The following is a 13,146-nucleotide window of genomic DNA, read 5'->3' on the forward strand; positions in this document are numbered from 1 at the left end:
AACTTTTAAAACTTTTAAAACAATTTCAGTAGACTTAGTACCTACCTTCAACCAAAAGATAATTCAAAAGGCTCTCGTCCCGGTAGGAACATTCTTGTTCCTACATCTACTTTTATCTATTATAACGTCCCCATATATACACATTTATAGACTTCAACTTTTAAACGCACTTAGCCGTATGGAATCTCAGTAGTCTTCTACCATAATACTCGGGACCTTATACGTAGCCTCATCCCAAGTCAACTTTGGGTTATTGTTTACCTAGGTTCATCTTATATTGAGGCCAACGTGATTGTAAGAAGCGACATACGTTTCGAACAAACTGTCTCCTATCTGGCTCATGTATAGCTTGTCTTATTGACGTTTAGTTATCGAAAGGAAATTAGTTAAAGACCAGGTTTCCTCACCTTAGGACCGTAAGAGGGTTTTTGTATAGTAAACGTAATCAACATAGTAAGAAATCGCGTACTAAACCTCGTTACTCTCACATGTATCTTAGTGGTTGACAAGGTCGACGTTTATTTTAACATCAGTCGATATACAAACCACCGTTGTGTGCAAGCTACATCGTGTAATCACCCTAAAACCTTCTTGTAGCTTTCTTTGAAATGAGGTCTTCTGCTCAAATTCCCCATTAATGTTTGAACCAGGAACTTTATATTACGGTTAAAGTTGTAAGAGGATTCAAAGTTAAACTTGTTAAATCAGGTACTTCAAATAGGACCAATCAGTTGTTCAGGAAAGGATCAGATGACAGACTTTCTTCTGCACCGGAGGTGTAGTGCCTCTTAATTTTAAGACTCAATTTGCTTTACTCGTATCTTAAGGTTCTGGATTTAAAGAATAATTGGAGTTCAAAATTCTTTTAGATGTTTTAAATCGTTTTTCTCTCTTATTTTCCTTTCTTGTTCTATTTTTCCTCTATTGATATGTTCTTCTATTAATACTTAACCTTCGAATGCTCGTTCAGGGTGAGGACTTTACCAATCTAACAACGGATCATGGTCTATTAATAATATCTAGGATAGTACTCTTCTTCGTGGCTGTCATTTTTAGGTGCCCGATTTCCTCCTGTACGAAAACCCGCTTCCGGGTCATAAAGGACGGCGAACGTGCTACTTATAAGGCCGAAAATGACGGCTTTCGTTACGGTATAGATATCCTAACTTCTTACAACGATAAGGTCCTCCCGCAGCTAAACCTCACTACCTTTTCGAATAATATAGTTGTGGTAGAAGTCGACGGACACTTATTTTTAACTGTTATTCACATGTCTTTTACCTTTAATAATAAACAGACATTAAAACACGAGATACCTGGAGTTTTAAAACATTTCTTCAATTTTATAACGATTTTTTACTAACCTTTTTTGTTATGTTTCATAAGTACAGTAAAGTACCTTCGTGTACTTATTCAAAGAAATAAACGTTATAAATTAACACGCGGTTGTAATTAAGGCGTCGCATACGGGAACAGTTTAAATGGACCAGATACCGTCGTTGTTGTAGTCGTCGTTTCGGAGGTTTCGAAGACATTTCTCGAAATATTTGTCGTTACGACTTTATTGCCGATTCTAGTCATATATTCACTTTCCATTAATCAATTTAACATTTCATAATCTCACCTTTGATCAATAATGACACGTACTCCCCGGTACGGCGAGCGTCAGGGCTTCACTACGGGTCGGTGTTATTGCCCTTAGGGTACTAAAGGACGACGTTACCTACGGCATACAGACATGTTTTGAATAATAATAATCATTTATTAAAGTTTCATGACACCTAATTGGTTTAATCTACGAAACCGTTTAATCAAGGACACAAAAAAAACGGGTTGTTTTTTACAATTTTAGATGTCGTATCGAATGTTAATCAAACTATAAAGAGCTCTTTTAAATAGGGGCTTCAAGCTATGTAGGAGTTGCAAGCTTAAAATTGTTAAATCGTGGAGTTCAAACAAGACGTATTGTCAGTTCATGAAGTAATGAGATGAGCGGTTTTTACTGTGGTTAGAGTCTTATAAGCAATGTTAACCTTACAGTTTTTTAACGCTACAATGGCTTGAAGTCCTTACCACGACTGAACCTAAGAAAAAAGGGTCCACCATTTAATTGAAATCTTCTATACAGTTGATTACGCAGCATATGATCTTGTAATGAATGCAAGGTACCGGTAGTGATAGTTTACCACTTCGTACTAGGTATCTTCGTAACTCCTAGGGGGACCAATAACGTCTTCGACGTTTTACCGCTCGGGGGTGTTCGAAAGACAATGTCCTTGGCCTAGCTTTTAGGGCACATTGAAGTGTTTATGGGCTTTTCACCCTGCCTTATCTCATTACTAAACATCTTTCCGGTAGCCGTTTCGAACCTACCCAGCCTAGTTAAGGCCATAGTTATTTTGGTTAGTGCTGCGGGAGCGGTCGATCAAGCCCAGGTGGAAGAACTTCGGTTCGTGGAACACCGTTAGGTTCCTTAAGCCCCCATATCCACCAACGACAGGATTGGCTCTTCAGATTTTGTTATAAACGATGAAGAAAGGAAGATCTCTCGAAAAGACGGAAACTTGTACTTGTTCTTGTCGGTAAACTTACTTTTACCAATAATTATGTAAATCGGTTGAACCATCTTCATTTTAACAACTAGTTGTTATCTGTGAAACTTTTTGTTAACAAATTTGTGAAGTTCTGCTAGTTAGTTTTAACAAACCGGACCAGTCTCAAGGTGTTTTCACGAAGAACTCATTTCAATAAGCTTCTTCGTGAACATTAAAAAAAGTATGTATAAGGCGATCCTTGAAAGGGAACTTCGTTTTCGTCTTCGTTTTCTTTTCCGAAGTCACAAATTAAAATCCTGGATTTTCATTAAAATCTAAAGGCGTTTTTGTTTTTCGAGGTCTTAAAAGACAATGTCCGTCAAGCCAACCATTAAGTAAGATTTTATGGGAACCTTAGTTATTTTCTGATGTTTTACTAACGTGTCTCTTATGTCTTACACTATGGACAACTCCTCATTATTCTTGTCGTTTGGGTAATTGGTTTATTACTATCGGTATCTCAAAAGCTATCACAAGGGGAGAATTACGAGAGGAGTTATGACTTAAGACTTCGGCTTATTCTATGCTGAACATTAAACACATAGAACAACTTCATAAGGATGTAAAGGTGTCTTATTGATAATACACATTCTATTAGAGGTAAAAGTATGTGATAATACACACTCGTAGTTCAATATTTGTAACAGGAATATGACACTTTTAACGATGTCCTCTAAGAATTGTCCGTTACATTTTTTTAAACGTTTTATTGATCTTTAACTTCTCCCTCTTAAAGTTGTTTTTTTGTAGTGTTTAATCTTCTACTTTTTGTTTTCCCTAGTGGAACCGAACAACTCCTATAAGTTTCACCGTCTCAGAAGTTGTAATTAAGGTGACGAGGGTTTGGAGAAATTTAGTGATATCATTACTCGGTGTCCCCGGACGAAGTCACAGTGTTATATGTGACGACGTAGAAGTAGTGTTTTGGGAGGGTTGGTTTCTCTATTGTTGTTTTAGTGGTTGTGTAAGGGAAAGGTTTATTACCGGGGGTAAAATTGTTCTGGTGTATGTCGAGGTTTAATTGTTGTTTTAAGAAGTGGTTAAGTGGAGGAGTACGTTTAATTTGTTTTGGGTAAACCATAGTAGGTTCTTATTGAGTTTGTGTATTTAGTTTTAGGGTGGAACTTAGGAGGAGAGGGAGATGCGATGTAAAGGTTCATCTGATATCTCTCTGGGTACTTACTCTCTACTCACTCTCTCTCTCTCTCTCTCTCTTAGACTTTCGAAAAGAAAAAAAGGACAAACAATAAATAAACGAACGAAAACCACCACGACGACACACGTAAATGACATAGCTCACAGAAGAAGACGACGAAAAACGGCGTCGCGAATTTCTGATTTGTCGAGTGTCGCGTGGGTTCTGATCTCTCTCCTCTCTCTTTCTCTGGCTTCTCTCTCTCTCTCTCTCTCTCTACAAAAGCTTAAGATTGCAAGATCAAAAAGTCGCCCATCACCTGTCCCACACTCAACCGATGTGTTGCCCTAATTTCTTTACTCTTTAGTGCACTGGTCGGATGAAACGGAACACTGGCGACCTAGCCCCACTGTAAATTGTCGCCTACTATAGTTGGGAAACTAGACATATATATATATGATATATATTTTCGTGCATAAAGTTTAAAGCAAGTCACCTGGATAAAAAACTGCCTTTTTTTTTAATTAAAGAGAAAGGAATTCATTTTATTTATTGTCTTAATTTGTTTGACAATAAAGGAGAAATAAAGATGTTGTCTTTTTTTTTCAAACGAATAAGTTTAAAAACGGTTAGCTTTTTATAGATGACATTTAAAAATAAATTAAGAAGAAATAGAGATAGACATTATATTATAAATATGATAGATAGATATAGATATAGTAGATATGATAAATTTTATTTAATTTCATTAATAATGCATGTAAATGTGCATGCGAGTTGATTATATATATATATATATATATATATATATATATATCTACGTGTGGATATCTCATACATAGGTTATTTCGGAACTTTTAATTAAATTTCAATACCCCAATCCTATTAACGCCAAGGGATGGATCCCAAATCACCACCAACCAACTTATCATACTAAATTTCCCAACTACTACATAATATCTGATTGTTTAATATCATTCTTTTTTTTCAAAAAATAAAGGTCACATTATTAAATATAATTTAATAACCAATTTTTTAATTTCTACCGTTACTATAGTTTACACTAGAATTAAAAATCTAAACACGCCAGAGAAAAATAGACCTACATAAGTTAAACTAGTGGCATGGAAGTTGATCTAAACCTCTCGGGTACCCACAAATCAAGACTTTTCTTTTCTTTTATTTTTTTTAAGTAAATATTTATTATATCTATATTTAAAAATCCTACTCTTTACGATTAATATGTAGATGAGAAATCTATATTCAAACCTATTAAGAACAAGGCTTCAAACCTATATATAGATTAATATATAGATGAAAAAATCTATATTCAAATATAGATGAAAAATCTATATTCAAATGTAGAGAACAAGGCTTCAAATCTATTAAGAAAAATTTATAAATTATAATTTTATTTAATTCTAATTATTTTAATCATATTTTTTATTAAAAAACTTGCTCTTCTTGTTTTTCACGTACGGGTCATCACCCATTTCAAACCGTAAAACTCAGGTTTGGGAAGGCTAACCGCCAAACGTCTCTCGACCAATTTTACGTATTTCAGGGGAGTTGATAATCGTAAAACTTTAACCCGCAAATCATAAAATTTAAAAAATGGAAAATTAAAAAAAAATAAACTGAAGATGTAAATCAAATCAACTTTAAATGTAGACATTTTTGAAGTATAGATTTGGTAAATTCCTAACTCTATAAATAAAATCTAAAAATCATAATTTGAATTATAATTTAAACTATGTTAAACTGACGATTTAAACTATTTTGATTATATCAATAACTTGAACTATTTTAAAAATTGATTTGATTTATATTATTAATTCATTTATTGATCTTCCGTTTCTTAGATATTTTTAATTTTCTGGATACAATTTGACCGATTATAAGTTTCCCGGAAGCACGTAAAATTAGGTCGTGTTATATATGTAACCCTACTTATAACCCTATTTAAAAAAATAAAGACTCTATCAAATAATAAAGTCTTATTAGTCCTTATTTTAATTTTAATACAAACTAAATATTATGACGATAAGAGCACTTTTAAACTTTAATATAAACCAATTAAAATACTTTAGTATTTTATATCACCTTTTTTTATAACCAACTTATATTATATTTTATATTAAATTATGTTTATTAAATAACATTAATACAAAATTATTTTTTTAATATTTTTTATAAAAAGACTTTAAGATCAACTTGAATTTAAATTATTTTTATTAGATAATATTATATATTTTATAATATAGATATATTAAATCAAGATTTCGTTAAAGATTAAAATTATTTCGAATTTTAATTTGGAATCTTAATTTTAAACCTTATCATGATAAGGTGGTTTTTCCAACTTATCAAATAAGATTCAATAACCTATAGATCTTTATCATTCCGAACTAGCCTTTTTTTATAAAGCCGATTTTTTATTAAAGCAAACTGTCTTTTCGTCTCTATTTAAAGTATTAAGTCCGAAATAGGGTCTTGATTTGCCCCGAACTTTAAAAATAAACCAGTTTCTTGAAATAAAACAAAATGAGTCACCATGACTCTACTTTTTTATTAATCTTCTGACACATAATAAATAGCAGAATTATTTTAAATCTTCTGCCACTTAATAAATGACAGAAAAGAGATTGTTTATATTATATATATTAGGATCATTAATATATTTTTAAAATTGTTTAGTATATATTAATATTGTTGGATAAGTGTTAAAATTGTTAGTTTATTTTTAAAATTATTAAGTGTATATTAAGATCATTAAAATATTTTTGAGATTGCTTTATATTTTTTTATTATTAATATACTTGTACCACTTACTAAGCACAAAGATTAAAAAACAGGTTATACTATGACTCAACCGTTTTTTTATTAATTGACTGGTTTATTTTAAAATTTCGTTATTAAACTATTTAATCTTTAAACATATCTTGATCTTAAGGGTGCGAAAGGGGGGATACATTGGTTTTAGGAAGCAGCGAAAGGTGGGCAAACATCTGCTTACGGTCTAAAAAGATATGAAATAAAAAGAGCAGCAGTAGGAAGAGAAGAGTTAGTTGCCAACTCTAGGTACAGCCGGAGTTAGTTTGCCACCTTTAGGTACAGCCCTCGGAGTCTTCCTACCACTACTCTTGTTTCTTTATATGTTGTTAAAGAGGTGTATGTTGTTAAAGAGGATATTCTAAGCAACCGGTGTGGTGGGGTGCGGGGGCTGATATTTAAGCTGGGTCTTGACGTCCATGGTAGTTCCGTAAGATTTATGTGTGCTTCGTCCCGACCCGTAAATCTATTCAAGTCTATATATATATATGAGGCAACTCTTCAACTCTTCCGCTCGCTGGTACTTACATTGTCCTCCTCTTCCACATAAACAACCACCACCACCACCACTTGCTCCTCCACCTCAACATCCTTATCTCCTTGTTCATCTCCTTGCTCCTCCTCCTCTTGCTCCGCCTCAACATCCTCATCTCCTTGCTAATCTTCTTGTCCCTCCTCCTCCTCCTCCTCCTCAACAACCATCGCCGCCTCCTCGTCCTCCTCGTCTTCCTCCTCGTCGTCGTCATCGGTTACCGAGGTTGCGACAATTTCGGCACCACCCCCGCTATTGTCTCTGCCACTAGCACCCCTCGTGGAGGATGGTGGGGTATCGTTTTAGGGAAGGACCGCGGGAGAGGCAGCGGATGCGGCGGAAGAAGGAGTGGCAAGAGGAGAAAGAACTCTTAAACATACTCTTAACCAAAATCTTATTGATGTTTGCGTAAGTCGTCACATCAAATGCTTAATTATTATTTGCTAATTTTCCTACATCTCAGACCGACAAAGCATCAATGTTAGATGAGGCTATTGGATACTTGAAATCTCTTCAACTTCAGGTTCAGGTAGGAAATCGTGAATACCGAAACTACGTCTTTTATTTACATATATGTATCCTATAATCTTATTCTAATGCGAAGCCACTTCACTCTGTGATTTAGATATGACTCAACTTGAAATAAGGATGTTATCGTAAGAAACTGCGCAAATGATTTCACTGGGATTAATGTGTAAAATGCCCTTGTGTCTGTGCAACAGATGATGTGGATGGGTAGCGGAATGGCGCAAATGATGTTCCCCGGTGTCCATCAATAAAATTTGAGGAAGAAGTAGAGAGAGCTAGAGCTACACAGGAAACTAACATGGCTTTGGCCTTGGCGGGTCAGTCCGCGGCGTCGGTCGTAATCGAGAAGCTGATCAGCACGGCCGTATCCTACGTGGGGGAGCGCGGCGCCGGGCTGAGCGACGTGCAGAAGGAGATCCAGAGGCTTCGTCAGGCTTTTCCACGGATTCGAGCGATCTTGACTTTCGTCGAGGAGGGGCAGACTGTCACTACGAAGCAAAACGAGGGGCTGGACGCCTGGCTGTGGCAACTCAGAGATGCTGTCGATCAGGCGGAGGATGTGCTTGATGAGATGGAGTACTACAAGCTGGAGAAGGCAGTGCAGGCTGGAGATAACAAAGTACGACAAGGTACTGAACTCAACTTGAAGAGAAAGTTTACTGAGTTTGCTAACAATATCTTTGGAAATGACGACACCTTGAAGAGGTTGAGGGAGGCCGTGAAGGCGTTAGATCATGTTGCTGCTGGTAGTGAACCTTTACTTCAGCTTGTTACGCAGCTATACAATTCGGATGTTAAGCGTCAAAGGGAAGATGAGATACGAAATGCCCGTGAGACTAGCTCCTTCTTAACTGAGGATACAATTTGCGGCCGGGACACGGAGAAGGAAAGGATAGTTGAATGGTTGACAAAACCGGCAAGCGATGAGCCGGAGAATATTGCTTCTGCAACTGTCGGAGAGGTCTCGGCTTTTGCGATCGTTGGCATGGGTGGGTTGGGAAAAACCACTCTCGCGCAGTTCATCTACCACGATGAAAAAGTGCGGCGGTGCTTCGACTTGGTTTTGTGGGTGTGTGTTTCCGATCAATTTGATGTGGCTATGCTGACAAGAAAGATCTTGGAAGCGGCGAAGGTTCGGGATAGCCTTGGCGACAAGAGCCTTAATACAATTCAAGAGATTCTTAAAGAAAAGCTGATCTCCAAGAAGTTTCTTCTTGTACTAGACGATGTATGGGCTGATAATAAAATTCTTCAATGGAAGAACTTGGTGAGTCCTTTAAAATTTGGACGACATGGAAGCAAGATTCTGTTGACAACTCGAATGGATTCAGTGGCGGACACGGTGGCCAGTGTTCTACGATGTAAAAAAGAATCTTTAAAATTAAGTGGGTTAGAAAAAGCTGATTTTATGCATCTTTTCAATACGCATGCATTTGCTGGAACGAATATTGATGATCACGGAAACTTAAAATTGATCGGTGAGCAAATAGCAAAGAAGCTTGGGGGATGCCCATTGGCAGCAAAAATTTTGGGCGGATGTTTGAACTCTTGCATGGATGAAAAATACTGGACAAGAATTTTGAATGAAAATTTTCTAAATTTGCAAGAAAGTGAGGACAACATTATGATGATTCTGAGATTGAGCTATCATCATCTGCCGACAAGCTTGCAAATTTGCTTTAGATACTGCAGTATATTTCCTAAGGATCATGTGTTTCGAAAGAATAAGCTTGTCCATATGTGGATAGGTTCTGGGTTAATCAAGCGACCAATACGTGAAAAGCGAAGTTTAGAGGATATAGGAGAGGAGTATTTAAACCATCTGGCAAGAAAATCCCTTTTTGATGTCAAACTAAGCGAGGAAGGTTATGTCATGCATGATCTGTTGCATGATCTAGCTCAGCTTGTCTCTTCAGGGGAATGTTTGGGAATTGAAGATGATGGTTCTAGAGATATTCCCGAAACAATCCGCCACTTATATGTCAACAGGGTACCTGTCAACAAGGTAAACCCTCTTATGATCTCCCATCTCAAGAACTTACGCACCCTTATTATTCATTTAAACAAGAGTTTCACTGCAGTAGATTTTAATAAGGTTCTAAAAGATTTAAAAAGCTTACGCTTTCTACGAGTGACCGCAGCTGCTGACTATAAGTTTCCAGATGAAGTTGGTAAACTCATTCACCTCCGCTACCTCTCCCTCTTCCTCTTCCTCTCTTCAAGGAGTGACAGAGAAAATGAGATATTTATTCTACCTCAATCTGTGTATAGACTCTATCACCTAGAAGTAATGCAGCTTCAGGCAGAGAAAGATCTTTTGATACTGGATGGAATGGACAAGATTCCTTGGATTTGCAAATTCAAAGCAATTCAGGAGTTAGACCATTTCCGTGTCCATCAATTAAAAAACCTGCAAAGCCTCCGAGAATTAGGCATTAGTAGTCTGGAAAATGTAACGAGTCCCGAAGAGGCTGCAGATGCCAACTTGATTGAGAGAAAAAATCTTTATAAATTGTCACTCCGTTGGTCTAGGAATCGCTCTGGTGGTCTAGAGGTAGATGAGCCACTTCTTGATAATTTAAGACCACATACCAATCTCAAGAAACTAGAAATTGAAGGATATGCCGGAGTTAGATCTCCATGTTGGATGACGGAGAAATCTTCTCTTTCTATTATAAGGTCTATCACACTATCCAACTGTGAGAGATGGGAGAACCTCCCACCTTTTGGGCAACTTCCTTTGCTCGAGTTTCTTTATTTAGAAAGCATGCAGGCTGTAAAGAAATTATGTTGTCCAAGAAGTGTTGGTGGTTGCGCCTTTCCATCACTACAGAAGCTATACTTGCACAGCATGCCGGACTTGGAGTTGTTCGAAGGCGAGCACATGTTCCCTCTGCTTAATGAATTGGAAATACGTTCTTGTCCTAGCTTGAAGGGTTTGCCTGCTTTGCCTCTTACTCTAAGTCGACTGGTTATTTGGAAGGCCGGATTGACTTCTCTTCCGATGATGCAACAAGATTGCAGTAGCGGCCAAGGACGAGCATCGTGCTCATCATCATCGCATCCTGCACTTTTTAAACTAAGCATTTGTGAGTGCCCAAACCTCACATCTCTAGATGGATTCATGTTACAACAACAATGTTTTCCAGCCTTGAAGAGTTTATACATTGTTGGATGTGAAAATCTAAGGCATTTGCCGGAAAAATTCTTCCAAAAACTTCCCTCCCTCAAGGATTTGGCTATAATAATGTGTCCCAATCTCACGACACACGGGATTCTAGACGATCGATTGCCCGAGACACTTCGACAACTCGCCCTTGTATCAAACGACGATTTCGATTTGCCGCTACTGGAGTCATTGCCAAAATCGAACAATCTACACTCCTTGGATATTAGTGGATGTGCAAGCATGACGTCCCTTCTTCCTACGGCGGAAGTTTTTCCAAGGTTGTCGGAACTCCGCATCTGGAACTGTAAAGAGCTGTCGTCATTGGATGGGCTACAAGCTCTCCTCCCGCTCAAAACCTTGCGGATTGCAGGATGCGACAAGCTCGTCGAACTTTCACTGTTGCAACCACCATTAGGCCTCACTAATACCAGCCCCACAGATTTGGTGCTTCGTGATCTTGATATCGACCGGCCAGCTCTGTTGCGCGTCGAACCATTGAGAAACCTCAACAACTCTGTTAGCTCTCTCAGTATAAGTGACGGTACCGAACTCACATCCCTCGACGAGCAATGGCTGTTGCAAAACCGAAACTCCCTTCAACGCTTAGTAATTGAAAAGGCCTCGTCTCTTGAATCCTTACCGCCCAGTATGATAGATCTTCAATCCCTGCATGATTTGGAGATACACGATGCTCGTTTGCTGCGATCGATTCCAGAACTGCCCGCCTCAATGAAAAATCTAAAAATTAGCGGCTGTCGCCCCGAATTGAAGGAGTACATTGAAGGCTCTGGAAAATTCGCCAATATTCCTTCGGTGGAGGTTATTGAAAAATCTTCTTAAGAAAAAGATCGGGTATGCCCCATCTCTTTAACGTCTGTCTAACTCTCTTAAATGCAACTTTTTCTTCTCAATATTATTTGCATCGTAGGCTTGTGTGGCCCTGTTTTTTTTTTTTCACCTACTTTCAGTAATAACAGCCTCTAATAAAGCATTTGTTAGATAAGTATATTTTTATATTATCTATTACCTTAATTATTAATTAAATAGATTTAAATAAAAAATTTAATAATTAAAATAATTTAAATAAAAAATAATATAAATTAGTTTATGTGCGACATAAATTTTTGTAAAAACTTGTTAATAATTAAATTATTTTATAATGGCATATGTGAAAACAAAAAGAGAGGAAACTATTAAAATAATTTTTTTTTAAATATATAAATGTAAAATTTAGTAAATTTAATAGATATATTAATTATCAATTATTAGTTATTTAATTTTATTTCATAAAAGGTTTTATAATTATTGATCTTTGGTCAAAATTTGTATAAAATTTAATAAACATTTTGTTTAGTATCTAAAAGTAATCATAAAAACTCAAGAGTTATAAAAAATCAGTTAAAAAATAAATTTGAGGTGTCTATTTCAAAGCATCTAACAGTTGACTGAGTCTTCACACATGTTTTACCAAATTTTTTTTGGTGAAGATGCACAGAGACTTCCTAAACTTTTAGCTTTTGGGCTTAAGTAATTTTATGAAAAACTTTATGAATTTTTATCAAATTTATTAATAATTTTACCACATTTAACAATTTTAATTATCTGTCTTCATTTTAGTTAATTCATTAGTAATTTCACCAGATTTATAGTTGGGCGAAGTAAGTATCTCCTTAACTTAATCCGATGTCACCACTCCGTCGGCTCCGGAGCTCCTAATTTTTTTTTTTTTTTTTGGTTTGTTTATTCAAACCAAATAACTCAAGTAAATTGAATTTAATTGAGTTTTGTACTTCCTGTGTTTATTCTTCATACTTGGTTTGTTTATTCAAATAGTCGGATTGGTTTTGCGAAATATAGACTCCCAAAGAGGTAAATAAAAAGGATCGTATTATTTCCCGTTCTCTACGTTCTAAGCACAGTACAAGACAATAATTATAAAATTTTGGTTTTATGATAAATTATTTATATTAGATGCAGCTTATTTTTTGGATACATGTTTCATAATATCTCAAATTTAAGGTTGTTATCTCTAAATAGTTATGCTTCATATTCTTTATTCATATCTGGACCACATACCTTACTAAAGAGGAGGGGTGGGTCAGGAGTTGATATTTTTTTTTAACGGATGTGGGGAGATATTTATAATGTATGTGGCTGGGATTAAAAATTATAAATTATAATATTTTAATTTAGATTAAAGTATCTACGCTAAATATGATACATCTTTCCGAAACACATTTTTTAAAAATCAATAAACCCCAAAGCTTTTACTTCACGTATTTTTAATGAATATATAGGCCACGTGCTTTATCATAGGAGGGAAGATTACACCTATTTTTATATATCTATGGAGAGG

The 13,146-nt window shown here is 36.0% G+C and overlaps 1 protein-coding gene across 1 annotated transcript; it reads left to right on the plus strand.

Moving 5' to 3' along the window:
* The first annotated feature begins 7,520 nt into the window (after nucleotides 1–7,520).
* LOC109705959 (disease resistance protein RGA2-like) lies at nucleotides 7,521–11,665 on the plus strand. The gene is made up of 2 exons (XM_020226772.1): nucleotides 7,521–7,622; nucleotides 7,816–11,665. Exon 2 carries the CDS (start codon nucleotides 7,920–7,922, stop codon nucleotides 11,628–11,630), a length of 3,711 nt encoding a protein of 1,236 aa, XP_020082361.1. The 5' UTR covers nucleotides 7,521–7,622; nucleotides 7,816–7,919; the 3' UTR covers nucleotides 11,631–11,665.
* Nucleotides 11,666–13,146: the final 1,481 nt, after the last annotated feature.

This window comes from Ananas comosus, unplaced genomic scaffold (assembly GCF_001540865.1).
Source record: "Ananas comosus cultivar F153 unplaced genomic scaffold, ASM154086v1, whole genome shotgun sequence".
NCBI classification, from domain to species: Eukaryota; Viridiplantae; Streptophyta; class Magnoliopsida; order Poales; family Bromeliaceae; genus Ananas; species Ananas comosus.

Excerpts from the sequence above, each read along its gene's own strand:
- LOC109705959 (XM_020226772.1), top strand. The coding sequence starts at position 7,920 with ATGGCTTTGGCCTTGGCGGGTCAGTCCGCGGCGTCGGTCGTAATCGAG.